Source organism: Chironomus tepperi, unplaced genomic scaffold, assembly GCF_022539635.2.
Source record: "Chironomus tepperi strain 1889 unplaced genomic scaffold, CSIRO-AGI_Ctep_v1 contig_67, whole genome shotgun sequence".
NCBI lineage: Eukaryota > Metazoa > Arthropoda > Insecta > Diptera > Chironomidae > Chironomus > Chironomus tepperi.
Window position 1 is genome coordinate 27662 of NW_027226189.1, and position 17307 is coordinate 44968.

General features: G+C 30.2%; 1 protein-coding gene across 1 annotated transcript; it reads left to right on the forward strand.

Moving 5' to 3' along the window:
- Window positions 1–990: 990 nt before the first annotated feature.
- On the forward strand, window positions 991–10400 carry LOC139100553 (alpha-tocopherol transfer protein-like). The gene is made up of 6 exons (XM_070653179.1): window positions 991–1350; window positions 8041–8173; window positions 8233–8568; window positions 8659–8963; window positions 9073–9139; window positions 9685–10400. Exons 2-6 carry the CDS (start codon window positions 8065–8067, stop codon window positions 10116–10118), a joined length of 1251 nt encoding a protein of 416 aa, XP_070509280.1. The 5' UTR covers window positions 991–1350; window positions 8041–8064; the 3' UTR covers window positions 10119–10400.
- Window positions 10401–17307: the final 6907 nt, after the last annotated feature.

A 17307-nucleotide genomic window follows, 5' to 3' on the forward strand; every position in this document is an offset into this window, starting at 1 on the left:
ACTTTGTTAGAATTCAAATTCATTTAATTTTTATAGTCTTAATTTATGATGGAGATACATTTGTAAGATGCATTATCAACCGTATGTAAAGTTGACAAATTAATACAGTGAGATGAATAAAAAGATGCACTACCTTTTTAACCCATTAACAGTAATTTTTACTTAAAAAATCTTTATCTTATTAGTGTTTTCGCAAAACCTTATCAAGATCAGGATAATGAATAAAATCAAAATCATATCCATTATGAAAAATAATTTCAAACATGATTCCAAATCAATCCAAAAAAGATGTCAAAATACATAAATTTAAATGTCAAAATCCCAATCAAGTCACACAAACAATAACATCTTATCCAAACTAAAAAGCTTGATCATCCATGAAAAGTTCAATCAACTCATAATGACTTTTGCAATCCACACAAATGTGCCTAAAATGTATCCACAAAAACACCGAAATCAGATCTTTATGAAATGAATGTAAACATGTTTTTGAGTACTTGGACTGTCTGTTGTGCTTAACATGTGATTTTTATGACTAGTTATGCGCTTGCGTCAGAGAGAAAGAGCAAAATTTTGAAATTTATCATTGATGGAGCATAAAAAGCGTACACAATGCGAGTAATACACATGTGGATCTTAATTGTCCGTAATCTGTCAAAACGCACAGCTTTTGGATATCCAATGATACGACATATTTACGGATTATGTGGTTAAAGCATTTATGTGGTAAAGGAATGAAAAGTTAAGTGTAATTTATTAATGAGAAGTGTAACATTTGGCGAGCACGTTGCATAATACAACAGCTTGTTCCTCTCTGCCTTCTCTCATTTTCACGTCTCACACACTTTTATGCTCATTTCTCTTTCATGTCTACTATCTCACCGAAGAAAAAGTCTTTCCGTACAAAAATTTCAAAGGCTTTACTTTGGCATCGCTTTATAATCTCGATTGCAGCTGAGAGTTTTTCGAATGATGCGCGAATCAATCAGTACACAAAAAAACATTTTTCCCTCTGTTGTTCAGTTGTGAATCGTGAGTCGCGAAAAGTTGTCGTAGATTTTTTTGGGCCAAAAAATTTTGTGAAGAAAATAAAAAAGTTTATTTTTTTAAGTTGAATCTTTTCGTGAATTTGATAAAATTTTAATGTGGATTTAAGGAAGCCAAACAAGTAGACTTAAAATTTTGGAACGACAACTGTCGCATTTATGAAAATATTCGGAAAAACCTTCAAGTGAAAAAAGGGAAAAATAATTTTCAAGGCTCAACTGCAATCGTCTGGTGAAAGTGAATCATTATTTCTTAAAAATTGTGAAATAAGTCTAGAAAAAATATTGAATTATTGTAGTGGACGTAAGTGACAGAAATATTAATAAATTATTTATGTATTTTTCGAATGATTTTTTGTGGCTGAACATGTCATCACATGAGAATTTCTTTGATGGGAACTAAGAGGTTATAATTCATATTTATCGAATATTCGGATATAGTCAATAAATGCTGATCTCATCCCTTTTAAATTGGCAATAAAAATACTCAAAACAATGCAAATTTACCCCATTAAAAAAGGAACAAAAGCTCCATATAATATATGTGATATTTTCTCTCATTTTATCGATTTTTCCCGCCCTAAAGTTTACCTTATAAATATCCACAACAATGTTTACACTTTATATCCCTCTGTACACCTTTTCATTAAGTATAATTAAGCTTCTTGCAATCAACAATACAGAAATGGAACTGATTATTTGCAAATTTTGTATTGCTTCATTAATTTACATAATTTTTTCTTCAAATATGCACAAAACATTTCTTGCCAAATTGGATGTTTGAATAAAATTAATCAAAGCAAAAAAATTATGCATGAAAATTGCTTTTCGAGGAGTTACACAATGGTGCGAATAATTTAGTGCTCTATTTTCATTAAGAACTCAATAAATGCAGTGATTTATTTCATTACGTTATATTTCTTCTTTGAGATTCATTGTGTCATTATGGTTAAGATTTAGGTGAGAAGTGTTTCATTATCGAGACTGTACATTGGACCGTTTTATGATACCCTTCCTCCTCCTATCGTTACTTGGAGTTGCCACACCGTTCATTAATATTCATATGATCTATCATTGTCACAGATCAATCATGGCTATCCCTTGTCAATTTCCCAAGTACAATACTATGTCTATCGTCCAAGCAGCCACGTCACCGTCTGGTCAGTTTAAGTTCTGTTCAAGATCAAAAACTTCTATCTTCGTACCTGAGCAGCCCAACTTTTCATTTCCTACTGACGTCATTCATGAACTCCCCATACTTGCTCACTTTCATAATCTACGTACATGACCTTTAACAGCTGCATCCCCTCATCTTATTGATTCTAAATCTTTTTACATTCGATTAATGCTTCTTTTGTACAGACGATCTTCTTTTTTATGACCCAAAAGTTTCCACCAAGTTTCCACACTTCCCCTTTGTTGTCAAAATATTCAGTTGTTTGGAAAAGTTTTTCTTATTTTCCGGAAAAATTTTCTCACTTTGAAATTTTTCTTTTAAGCCCAAAAAAATTTTCTTTACTCAGAAATTGGATATAGAATCATATAAAAATTGAAATTCATTTTCGATGGGATCAAAATGTCAACTTCATCTTTATGTCATTTCCTCATTTAATTTCGATTTGACATATTAGGGACGGTATATTATATTATAATACTTGGCACGATGGGATTTTTGAAGATTTTTATTATTGGCGCTTATTTTACGATGTACTTAAGCATGTATTCACATTGATTTTTATGGATAAGCGATTTTTTATGCGGTACAAAGCTGTGCGGTGAATTAAATTTAAGCTGAATGCGAGAACTTCCTTTTAATTTGCAGATTATTGGATATTTGGCGAATTTTGAGAATATTAAATTTTGGTACTTAGAATTCAATGTCAAGGTTGATGAGCTTGGTTGTAATTAATGAGACTAATTGGATTAATTGTAGCTGTTTTCCAATTAAGCACTTCCGAAACTTGTTCTTTGCGAAATTAAGCATTAAAATTGTGGAATTTTTGGAATAATGTAAAGGTTTCAAAAAAATCCGAATCTTGCCAAATTTAGACCGCAATACTAAATTTAAATAGCTTTCTAGAATTTTCTATAGCTTCATAGACACAGCGACGACGTAAAATCTACTCAAAAACCTTTACCAAAATCAATTTTCCTTATCAAAATCGCTTCCAATAATATCTGAACTTCATCAAAAGCAATAAAACTGAATGTTAACTATTTCTCGTCGCGTAAATTTACATATACATAATAAGACCTTGACATTATTTATACGTAAGAGGAACGAAAAACATTAAACATTTTCCTTTCGTTTCTCTTTAAAATTTCTCATTCGTTTTCGTTTGATTATCATACTAGTTGGATAATGACATAGATATTGACAGTGATTCATTTGAATAAATATGGTAATTTATTGTTGTGTGCAGAAACTGTTTTGTTGTCGTATGGATTCCGCACTGTAGAGGAAGATGTCGCAAGTTTGGAAATTTATTGGTCACATGTAAGAAGTTTGATGTAATGTTTTGTGATGTATGGAATCACGTTGATGGTATTTCAATGTTCTACGTATGTAGCTCAAGGTTTGCAATGGTACCTGATGAGTTCTATTAGCATTTAATGCTCTTTAGTGAAAATAATCTATTATCATTAAACTTTGGATAGCAGTCTTGTGAACTTAAATTTTATGGCCAAATAATTCTCAAAAACTTTTACGATTACAACTTTTAAGTACTTCAAAAAGCATTTACAGAGTTCAACGACATGAACTTCAACTTAGTTCGCACATGTCTCAGATAGAAGGTATGACGTAGACGAGAAACAGCAGGTGAACATCGTAATCTTCTTAGTGAATAATGCATGAGAAAATTTTCAGAACTTTTTGACACATCCGCTTATGATTTTGATGGAGAAGACTTTTTGGAAATGTTAATTACTGAATGTGGAGCTACTGTCTATATTTTAAGGGTATTAGGTCGGCTGTCCAACCATTCGGCCACAGAAGGCTTACTCTTGCATCGACAGAATTGTCTATATATGGTTCTATTTCCTAGAATCCATTCAACTAAGTTACTACAGTGTGAAATCCAAAAGCTCACATAAATCTCCCAAACTCAAAAACATGCCGTTAATCTTACTTCAAAATTCCTCTATGTCAACAAACTCATCCATCTTTTTGATAAATAGTTCTCATAAAAATAACATTATTGCCTATTAATTGTAAGTTTCAATAGAAAATTTGGTAAACATGTCAATAAACTTCCAGCACTTCCTAAGCATAATTCAGCATAATCTACAAGATTAATCCTTAATTATCCATTCAGCATTATCTGAAGTATCATCGATATTAATCTTTTATGCGGAACTAAAATTGTTTGATCTACTTATCAACACTAATTATCTCCACGCGTAATATGGCGAATATTTCATTAATTATATTTGAATTTTTTACATTTTTCATCTAAAGTCAAATATTTAATCTTCTAAATATTAATTAAATAACTTTTAAAGTTATGATAATGAATCTTAAAATAGAAAATTAATTAACTCATTTTATCATGTAAATATGACTGTTTGCTCATTAATCTTAATTAGACTGAAAAATGTAAGTCGCGTGGAAGCAAAAACAAATGAAAATTTCATCATCTTCATGCATTTTGGCACATCGATGTGTGACGATACAAAATAAATTTCAAAAGACTTTTAATGGCTTTACGATGCATAATTTTACTGTGTTTTTTGACGCAATAATCGCAAAGTTTTTTTGCATTTATTTCCCAACAATAAACGCCGATTAGATTTTGTAATTTATTAATTTACATCAGAAATTATGTTACGGTCATGTATTGTGAAATTTTCTCGAAAAATCATGGCTTTTATGACAAAATTTAAAGGTTATTATCAAGGGCTTTCTATGTTTAGATAAGCGACTTCCGTAAATATATAAATGCAGCATGTTTGATCTATCTGCTTCATGTTTATCATCAGCTCTCATAAAAAACCGGTAAATTAAAGTAAAATATTTGCCAAGATCTATTTTTGAAGTTGAAAATCCTCACGTCTTCCCCAATCAGGAGCGGATTAAGGGATATTTGGTCTATAGCTGATCATGTTCCCTTTGTTTCACTGATTCTCGACCCAAAAACAACAATAACGACTTTTCAAAATATAAATTGAATTTTATTTAAAGAAACTTTTTGTTTAATTTTAAAATTTTCTTACTCAAGCATGTAAAACTCAATAATTACTTCAAGTTTAATTCCCAAATGAATCACACACACCTTATTTTCTCATCGCATTTTCCTCGTGCTCTGTAAAGAGATTCCGATTATCTGCGTCATTTAAACATTTTTTCTCATTAATTTAATCACATCTCGGTGTGTTTAAAATGTGAGAAATTCTCTAAAGGCGATGAAAATATTGAGTCAGAAAAAGTTTTTTTCGAGGGAAATTGTTAAAGAGATTAAAAGACAAACAGAGCAGAAATATGTCAACGAGTGCTAATGACTTTTTGAGAAATTTTTATTACTTCGAGGAATTTCTGATTTAATGAATCATTTGTTTAAGGTGTGGAAAATTTGTGAATGAAGATTTTTCTAGGAATGAAAATTGAAATATTTGTGTCAACATTTTTAATGGAATTTGTTAATTGGAATGTCCACCTCTGCACTTATCTCAGTCTCGTGACTCATTCATATCTGAGAATTGTCTTCAATCTTAATTTCAATAAAATTTACCAATTCAACAGAAATACACTAAAATAAAGTCACAAGAACCTCCAACTACGAACTTCCTTCTATAAATAATTCAAATTTCTCTCATCATCAAGGTCATTAACACCAATTTAAATTCAAATTACCAATTTAAGATAAAATCACATCAGACTAGGCATAACTTCCCAGAAATGACGGGAAAATCCCTACAAAATCACCTCCCTCAGGCCATTCGCATCTTGAGACGAAAATAAGTTTTTTCCCGTCTGCATTTCACTCGTGACCTTTTATTTTCAACGATGATTATTGTGATTAACGAAAAAGCGTCTATATCTCATCTGCGATACAAATGTCGAGATGTTACAATGTTTTCTTTCTATTTTCACGTCGCCAATATACGTACGAACTAATTTACATGCTTGTGTAAGGTTTAGAAATTTATTTAGACATTTATTGGCTATAAATGTGACATGAATGATGATCACTAATTATTCGGATGATTTAAAAGGATTTAATGTATTATTAAGTGGTCATTATAAATGAGATTTTTGAGTGTTATTTAAATTGTGACCTAAAATTTACGGAATTTTAAATCAATGAAATTTTCGTGCAAATTTTAAGTATTTAGCAACATTTTGGTGATAAAAATCAAAATTTCCTTTATATTGGGCTATTAAAATTTGAATTCTTAAATGAGCCTGAGCAATACACGTATCCCGAGTGACACAAATGAAGCAGGATCCGCCACAACGCTGTAAAAACACTGCTAGAGCCCTTTTAATAACTCCAAATCAAAACCATGTTCATTTGGTGTCGCTCTGAGTAACACAAAGAATTTCCTTAAATTCAATTTCTCGATTACTCTTCATACTACAATATCAACTTCAGTGACTCATTAAAACTCAAGAAAATGAGTTTCCTCAAACATTCTTCTTTGTTATTAAATTGAAAACTTCGAGAATCGCAAAAGTTCTGTTTACTTTTAAGCAATTACGTTTTTTTACTACAATCAAAATAAGCATTTTGTTGAATTTGTTTATAGATGCAGTAAAGAGAGCTTTACGATAACATTTTAATCTGTGAATTCTTTGAGAATGGCAAAATATTATGAATAGCTTTGACGATGATATTAAACTGATTCTTATACAATGAGATTAAACAATTTTAAGGAGATATTTTAATTACAGTAAGAATAAAAACAGATTATTGTAAAGTAGATGCTTAATGGCACATTATCATATTAATACTTATCAACACCCACATTCCGATAATAGGAATTTGTCAAAGTAATTAAATTTAAACTCAAATTCATTTGACAAAAATTTAAATTTGAAAATTTTCCATTTTCTCGGTATTTAGTTGACATTTACGCTCAAAAAACTCATAAAAAATTTTCATTTTATTAAACATTTTCAAATTATAAAAATACTTTTTTGGAGCAAGACGAAGCCACACATGAGATACAAATCGGAAGCGTGTGGAAGAAGGAAGGAAAGTTTATTAAATATAAAGAGATTGCAATTATATTTAATTGAACTGATTGATTCGATAATTATTTTAATTAAATATCAAATGATTGAAATTTTGCCAATTTCAATTTCAACTTTTTTGAGATTAATTTATAGAATTAAAGAGATTTGAGAGGAGAGAAGAATCAATTTTAAATCACGAGACTGATGATGATATTTTGTAGATTAATTGGGAAATCTTGTTTAAATAGCTCTGGTTTATTCTATGCTTGCTTTCCCGGAAGGCGCATGTCGTTGAAAAGGTTGAAAATCAGGTCAAACACTAGCGTGACTTAGATTCCAGGTTAGGTTCAATTAAATCCTGCCTCAGGTCAGAGTCACATCGACTTCGAGATATATTTTAGACTACTTCTACACTTTGTGCTTAAAGGGTCTGTGCCAAAATTGCTGGCAATATGAGCTCCATGTCGATTTTATCTAAAATCATAGCTTTTAACCTCATCTGTTCCAAATACAACAAACCCAATATTTACTTTCCAAACAAAATTTCTCTTCAAAACAATCTGCTTAAAATCGGACACAGCCTCAATTTTCTCTCAATTTACAGCATCTCAATTGCAAAATTCCAATAATTTCAAAATTTATTGCTGCACTTTTCTTACGCAAATACTTCAAAATTATTTCATCGATTGCTTAGTAAAACTTCAAAATTGTATGTCTTCTTACTACTCTCTTCAACTCATTCATGAATTTCAAGCCACAAAAATTATCTCATTGATGAAAAAACATTATTTAACACCAAAAAATTTGTATTTTCAGTAGTAGCAACTCAACAAGTAAACCATGAAGTCGAATAGATCAAGCAAGTCAAATTCACCAAGCAAAAGTCACATATGTGATTATTTAATCGATCCACATGCCGAGTTTGAAATGGAACTAAACAGGAGTTTAGGTATGAAATATTTATTTACAACTAAAATGTTCGGACTAAAAATAATTTTACATCTGTAGATAAATCATGGCGTGAAAAGGCTGAGAAAGAATTGAATGAGAATAAAGATGCAAATTCCAAAATAAGACAACTTAGAAGTATGATAACATCAAGTGATTTAAACAAGCGTGGACGTGAAGATGATGCATTTCTATTGAGATTCTTGCGTGCAAAGAAATTCGATGTTGACAAGGCATTCAAGATGATTCAAAAGTATTATTGGATGAAGGTTCACTCACCGGAATTATTTCACGTATCGCCACCATCTGATTTAAAATCAATGCTTGAAATGCAAATTCAGTGCATGCTTCCACAACCAGATCTACAAGGACGACAAATTTATTTGTTTCGTGTCGGTACGTGACGTGATGTTAACACTTATATTTTACTCAAATTACATTAATTTTCTATTTCCTTTTTTTCCTTTTTATCGTGGACATGAACAGAAAAATGCGATCCATATAAAGTTCCTGTCGACCATGTTTTCCGGAGCAATGTATTATCGTTAGAAGACGCCATTCGTTCGCCAGAAGTGCAAATCGGTGGACTTGTAGTACTTTTAGATATGTCAGGCTTAAGTTTAGGACATGCAAAATATTTATCGCCACATTTGGCAAAACGAACTGTTGAAGTCGTTCAAGAAGCTTTTCCACTACGCTTTAAAGCCTTCCATGTTCTGTACGAGCCATTCTATTTTGATGCCATTTTAGCTATGCTTAAGCCGTTCCTCAAAGATAAAATTCGTAGACGGGTATGTCAACAAAATTTTCATCTCCTTCTTTATTTTTGTATTTCACAGTTCGTTAAATATTTTTGATTTCGGCTTTTATTTTCAATCCTTTTCTACTCATTCATTCCAGATTCATCTTCATGGAAGTGATTTGAATTCACTGTATAAGCATATACCGAAAGATTGCCTTCCAGCAGGTAGATTTCAATTTATTTTGGTTTCCTACTTCCAGTTTGGTTGGATAGAAATGATGCTTGAAAATCAATTTAAAATGTTCCTAAATAAATATTCAAAAAATTTTGTTGATGCAGGGAAATTGATTTTTTCTTGTTGATATTTGTATTTTGATGAAGATGGTCAGTGATATTTTTGTTGAAAGAGACGAAAATTGTGGTAGAATTATGAATTGATTAATAAACTTGGACCAGAGATTGACTTTACTAGATTATACTAGACTATACCAGACTATACCAGACTATACTGGACTATACTGGACTATACTAGACTATACTAGACTATACTAGACTATACTAGACTATACTAGACTATACTTGACTTTACTAGATTATACTAGACTATACCAGACTATACCAGACTATACTACACAAACTATGGCCTCGCAAGCTACAGCTAAGCAATTCTACCTCAAAAATCTAATATCCAACCAAATTGACCATATCATTCCCATCATATTACAACCCAAAATATTACATCCACTTATCTCTATTACTTTTTTTTCTAGAATACGGCGGTACACAACCTCCATTCGACAACTCAATTTGGCGATCAAGAATATTGAATAATGAGGAATATTTTAGACGACTAGAATCATACAATAATGGCTGTGCAAATGAGATAATCAATAACAATAATAATAATAACAATGAAATGTATCACAACCATAAAAATGTTATAAATGACGATGATTCGCTATCTGACGATGAGATTTATTGCGATGCTGAGGAGGATAACAAGTCGTTAGATGTCGAAATCGATGGCAATAGTATACACTTTATTGATACAGAAACTGAAGATTCAGAGGAATATGATAGTGATCGTGTACTTTCGCCACGTAAGAAGGTGCCACCAATTGAGAGCTTGGAGGAAATGTTTCTCAAACATGAATTTAGCACATTTACATTAAAGGAAAAGGAATTTGAAGAAGTTAAGCCATAAAAATAAGATATAATGCTTCCATAAATGAAAACAAAAAAGTTTTTTATGTTTTTATGTTCCAAACAAAAACTAGATTTTCATTTTGTAAAGGTTGACTTTCTAAGTTTTTCATTTTTGCTTTAAAATGTCCACAAAAGAACTTTTCTCGCTTTTTCTTTTAAATTGATGACCTTTTTGTTCTTGGAAGAAACAAAAAACAAGGAAAAGTTTTCTGTGCTCAAACAAAAAAGCAAGCTTTTGTTTTCAAATTAAGGTAGTTTTTTGGAAATTTGATTTTTGAAGGTCGAGAAAAGTTTTTTGAAATTCAAAATTTGAAGATTAGATTTTTAAGCTCAAAAATGTATCAAGAAAGTTTGTTGAAAATTTTAAATTTAAGTTTTAAAAGTTTAAACTAAAACTTCGAATTCGAATTTGAGAATTTTTAAATTAGAATTTTGATAATTTAATAGTTCTTAAAATCATGATTTTAAAAAAAAAAAATTTTGATTAAAAAGTTGAAATTTTTGAATTTTAATCCAATTTTTTTCAATTTATTTGAATTTTTAATTATTTGCTCAAATTTTCAAAAAAAAATTAATTTCAATCTAAACAAAAAGAATTTTATTTTTCTACAAAATTCTATGTTTAAACAAAAAACAATCTTTAGCTTTATTCATCCTAAAATGGATAATTATTGTTCCATAAAAAAACAAACAAAAAAAGTTACAATAAAAGTTTATATAAATATATTCTAATCAAAATAAGAATGAAAATCAAGAAAAGTGAATTGAAATGAAACATGTTGTGTACAATTTTTAAGAGATGAGAACAAAAAAAAGTATATTTAATGGTAAACTTCCAAGTTATTGTTGTTAAGAATTTTGTGTTGAAAAGTTGATGAGTGAATGGAGGTGTGAATGAATAATTAAAGAATTTAACCATAATGTATTTACATCTGTCTGAGGACTTGGCATACATATCTAAAATGGTTTATTTCCACATGTTATTTTTAAATACTGAATCTTTTATTGTGGGGTTTTTAGAAGTTTGTTTAAATTTCAACTTTTTTGCCACAATGTTAAAAAGGTTTAATGAAGTTTGAAGAAAATTGTAAAATTTCATGATATTTGCGAGAGTTTAAGCATATAAAGCATAAAATTACTTGCAAAAGTTAAACTTAAATTTAAAGCTTTTAAATGATGATTGAATTTAGTATTTTAGATTACTTACAATATTTTGAAATATTTTATATAAATTTTCTAGTCAAAGCGATTGGGATAGAGTATTTTATAATTATGGTATTCGGGATTGGTGATTAATAATTAATTTTTTTGAAAATATTGTAAAAAATAAATCAAATTTTTGTATTCAAAAAATACATTTTTTTTTCATATTGTTAATTTTCAAATGATTTTATTCTTAAAAATCTGGAGATTAACCATTTTAAAATCAATGTCTTTTAAAAAGCAATGGTAAAAAATCACCTGATTTGAAATTTCTATTCTCCTATTCCTAATAAGCCTTATACAATTCCACAATAAATAAATTTCTTGACCACAAAATCACAAATCTTTGAAGCTTAACAAAGCAAACACGATAAAAATCAACAAAAATTAGCCTCCTTTGAACTTTTTAACTTCCTTTTTTTCTTACGAATTTATCCAATAAAGCATTAAGAGATACAAGCCTGAAAGCTAAATGGCAGCTCTTTGATCTAGGCTTAGAAATGAAATTCGCTTTCAGATGACTTTGTTAAATTTTTGATGAAAATTACAGAAAACAAGTTTTGACTTTTATCGAGTAAAGTTGATTATACTTGATCTTTGAAATTCTGTTTAGGAAGCATAATCGTAGTATTGTGCTGCCTTTAACAAGCATAAAAAATGCAAATTTCCATCAAAATAAAACAAAAAACAATCATAATTTGCCCTAAAAGCTTCCTAAAATCCAACCCCGAGCGACACAAATGAAGAAGGCATCGCTATGTTAAGCTGAACCTCTTTTACCAACCAAATGAAAGCCGGTTCCGTTTGGCGATCATATGGATGCCCAATCTCCATGGCAGAGCCTAATTCATTTGTGTAGCTCGGAAAAGCTCCCTAAAATCCAACCATTGCTACAAAATATGCCAATAAAAGAAGAAAAAAAGTGCAAGCCAGCAAGAAAGAAGCCTCAAAAGTATTCATATATCAAGAAATTACAGTATAAATAATGCATGATTGTTATAGCTTCAAACATGCATGATATATCAAAAAAATAAATTTATATTTATAAAAAAAAGTGAAATGAATGGTTTGAAAAATCATATTTTTGGGAATAAGAGTTTTATGGATAGATATGAATATTGCTACATGAAGAACAAGTTTTTTCGTTAACCCAAAATTAAATCAAATATATATTTTATGAAAAATAATAAAAATAATGAAATGAAGAAAAATTTTTTTTCAATTTTTTTTTTTATTTTTCCCCTTCCAGCAATACTGCATTTCATGATGATTATGCTGACGATGTTTACATTTGTACAGCGTACGGAACATTACAGTCGTAAAGTTTATCATTCATCTTGCATCAACGCCTTTTCATGCTACTCAAATATTTATCTTTTTAAGGAAAAAGGAACGGAATGTGTGTTACTTGTCTATCTCGTTAAATTTAAAGATTAAATGCATTAAACATAATTCTCATCAAACTCAAAAAATGTGTAAAAAAATAATATTTTTCTTTAAAGGTTTTTTCAAGAAAAACACAGGAAAAAGTTTTACCAAGTGTAAATTTTTCTTCTTCTTACTTCTTAAAAGTGTGAAAATTTTCCGACTTCTTTGACGCTGAATGATTAAGAATTTTGAAGTGAAATTGAGTTTTTTTTTACTCATTTTAAACCTTGTAAATTATTCAGAAAGTTTCTTTCTTTACCGCTACGGAGCTTTTAAGGCTTTGTTAAAAGCTCTTTTGTTGACAACGGATGGAAGCTGTCTCTATGTGGCATCCGAATGGGTTGTGATAACAAATGATATGTGACATCAACTGAAAAAAGGTTTTAACAGAGCCTTAAAAGAGAAGAGGAGCTTTAAAAGCTCCGCAGAGGAGCCTTAAGAGCTCCAAGACTGAGCCTTCTTCATTTGTGTCGCTCGGGTTATGAAGAAAAAGTTCTAGGAAAATGTGCAAATTCTCAAAGGAAATTTGAATGTTTTTGAAAAATTAGATTTTCGTCAATATCAAAGCAAATGTTATAGAAGCAAAAATTTCAAATGTCTTTCTTTTCTTCTTTTGAGAATTAATCAGAGCTCAAAGTCGACTCGAATTCGGATTCAGATTCGTATTTGGACTCGGATAGACTTGATAGATCGAGTCGACTTTTCCATACAAAATCTGAGTCGACTTCTAGCTCTGGACTATCAATCATCCTATAACCAGTATTCCAACCCGACATATTTCCAAGATTTACAGCTAAACTCTTTCTAAAACCAAAGATAATCTTCATTTCAAAAAGAAAATTTCTCATTACCATAAATTTTTTAAAAATATCGCAACATTGTAAAATTCAAGAGAAATCTTAATAAATATAAAAGAAATAAGACAATTTTAAAGTCACAACGACGCGACTCATCTATATTTCATGTAAAAAAAAAAGTATTTTCATTTTCATAATTCAATTTAAAAAAAAATTTTTCATTCAGTGTGACAAGGATGATGAAAAAGTTGATCATCGTCATCATCATTTGTGAGCGAATAGCGCTAAAGAAAAAGAATGTCGTATCTCCCTCGATAATAAAAAATGTGTACATAAATGGTGATTGAGATATTGGCGAAAAAGGAATTTTGTTCGCTAGCAAAAACGAGATAATGTGCGATTTAATGTCATCATGAGGTATGAAATGGTTTTTGTGTAGAAGATTTATGAAAATCGCTACTGTTGGTATGTATCGGGAGTCAAGTAAAGCAGTTCAGGTGCGTAGCTAGAAGATCATCAAAGATTCACATATCAACTTCTTAGAATAGCTCAAATCGGTTAATCGATCAAAATCCGGCACCATGACATCGTCACGTATACCTGGTGTCAAATTTTGGATCACTTTACCGATTCTGAATCAAAATTCAATCAGCCCAGAGCAGGATTCAGAGTCAACCTACCCAGCAACATCCCTAAATAGACAATCTACCCTAAATACGCAGCTGCACGCCACCGTTGTGAGATTAAGAAAAAAAAAACATTCGAGAAAGCAAATTAAGCTTATTAAATTACTTCGAGCTATTTCCCGAAATACACAATCAGTCTTATTCCTTATTCTGTTCTGTTTCGGAAGAATAAAGCTCATCTTTTGTATTACGTTCATCTACAGGATTTTAATTTATTCTTTCATAAGCTTGTAGGAGTGAAAAAGATGTTATTTATTTTTACTGCGGTATTCATAATAAGCCTTTATAATATTGATGTAGTAAGGAATATTCATGGCATGAAAACATTCAAGTGTATATTCATGATTATGGATGTTCATATTAAATAACGAAAGCGCATTTCCCTCGAGACATTTTGTAATGAATCTGTGCATGAATGTTGATATAATTATAATTATGATTAAACTTTGGACTTATGATTGACCGTGCAATTAATACTATGTCCTCATGTGGCTTTTTGCTGTTTACCTGGTCGATGTATGAGAATTATTCATGCTTTTTGATGTTTTTTCCCATTCAAATTGACCTATTTTATCATATCCAGTTGCATGTATTCTCTGTGGATTGATACTCGAGAGTCCACACTTCTTACTGTAATTTTCTCCTTTTTAACACTTGAATATAAAGTAACAGGACATTAAAAGTGACACAATGGATACTCAACGCTGTCTCGATGCCCTTGAGAATTTCATTTAACCTCTATCATCTATAATCTGCCCGTCCATCCAACATGGTATTATCATTCATTACATCTGCATTGTGAATGATGTTTTCTTCGATTTCATAAGCGATTTTCTTCATACCAATTGATTGGGGTAACTAAGACTCATTTAGAAGCTTTTATGATCGTAAACAAAAATTTTTTGATGGTTATTTTCCGTGACGACCAGCGGAAAAATTATTTTGGGTATTTTTTTCTTTTCTCATTTCATGCAATTTAATACGAAGAAAAATATGACTGAAATTGTACCTTAAATTATGAGAATTTAAGCAATAAATCTTCTCATTGTGTCAAAGAGGACGCTCTCATATTTTGATGTAAATTTATATGCAAAAGTTATTTTTAATTACACTGATATGTTTGCGTATAATATTCTACAGAATAATGAATAGCTATAGGCGTGAATTTTTCTTGATTCACTGCCAATAATCTTAATTTATAATGATTTAAATCTTTTTACATAAATTTTTTGTTTTGATGACGAGAATTTAAAGGTTGTCAGAGATGTTTCTAGAGGAACTTAAAGAATTTGATGATATAATGTTATCAAATTTCAGAAATATTACCAATTTGATGTTTGCAATCTGAGAATTCATTAAAATATTTAGATTTAAGGCATGGAAAGTTCAAGAATCTGAACAAAGAATTTAATTGATTGAATTTTATTACAAATATTGATTTTTGACGAAATTTACTGAAGAAATGCTTTAATTCTTGTACTTACTGACTTCCTTTGCTTTTATGTTGAGCAGTTTATGCCTTTACGTCTCTTGAAATCTTCTAAAAGCACTAAATATTCACTTAAATTGACTTTTCACAATAATTTTCACGTTTATTGAAATTTTATGACTTGAAGTTGGCTACTTTGATTAGCAATTAAATTTGAAAATAAATTTAACCGTTAAAAGTTCTTTTGATTTTTTCAATATTTACTTTAAGTTATAAAACCGCAAAATCCAATTTATTTACAAAACAACAAGCCACAACCCTGAAAAATCCACAAAAAAGGAAAAATTTTGTTTACGTATGCAAAATAAAGAGAGCATGTTGTGGTTAATAACAGGTATTAAGAATTTCAATACACAAAATCTCCATAAATACATACCTCTTTCCTTCATCATTCAAAATCAGTCTCTGTCGTTATGAATTTTCTTACAGCGTGAGTCTCAACAAGGAAGACTAAACAACAAAGACTTCACAACAAGTCAATTTTTTTCTTATCAAATTCTCAAAATTCCTTTGTAGTTTAGCATCAATTTATCTTCTATGTGCTCTTATGGTTGAAAAGTTCACAAATGCTTGAAGTTCGAGGAGATGATTTGTACAGTTCCGATACAAAAGGGCACTGGGAATTATTATGAAATACTCATATGAATTAAAGATAAATTTCCAAATGGATTATGAAGCTCATAGTAACGGAAAATGGAAGTCTTTTTTAATTTACTATGAAAACTTTTGCCATCATCATCATTCAATGAATTTTAGGGTTTAAGAAGCTTAATATGGAATTGAATATGGTCTTCTGATGAGATTTATTCCTGAAATTACTTAAAGATCTTACTTGACGGAATCTGAATACAAGGGATGGATACAGGGAAGGTCAAGCCTCCCAATCTCCAAATTGTGGACAATACTCTTCAGTTCCCTGAAATCCATACCATCACCCTCCCCCTTCAAAGATTGCCCTGAGCAGTGCCACCTCCCTCCTGATCACATCCCAGAACTTGAAAGAATGTACCTCAAAAGCAATAAATGATAACATCACGCATGGATATGAAATATGCTTTAAATATATTCAAGATGATACAAAAATTTATGCTTCCAAATGATTTCATCCATAGCTAGCTACTCATGCAGAAAATTTATGGAATATAATCTTCGAATCATAATAAGTGGAGGATTAAATATCAAGCATAAATTAAAATTTAATTTTTCATGCCGTAATATTCAATTTTCTTTTTGTTCTTTCCTGTTTATAAAGCTTTACTGTGTAACTTAATAATTATAATTATCTGCCATGATTACACTTAATCCTCCGTGGATTAATATTAAAAAAAATGTTTTTCGGCTGTCCGAACAGAAATCAAATGGAAATTTTGTTTGTACCTGCCTGTGCGCGTATTTAGCAATTAAATGTGGCTTTAATCCACAGTTTGTCTTTCGAGTATCAATATTAATAAGTTACGAACATTTTTCACGCATATTTTGCGAATTTATGACCTCGAATATTTTTAGACCTTCAAGGTCAAAAAGGAACATTCTTTTGAGGAATTTATTCGCAATATTTTACGAAATTTGTCTCCAACAAAATGA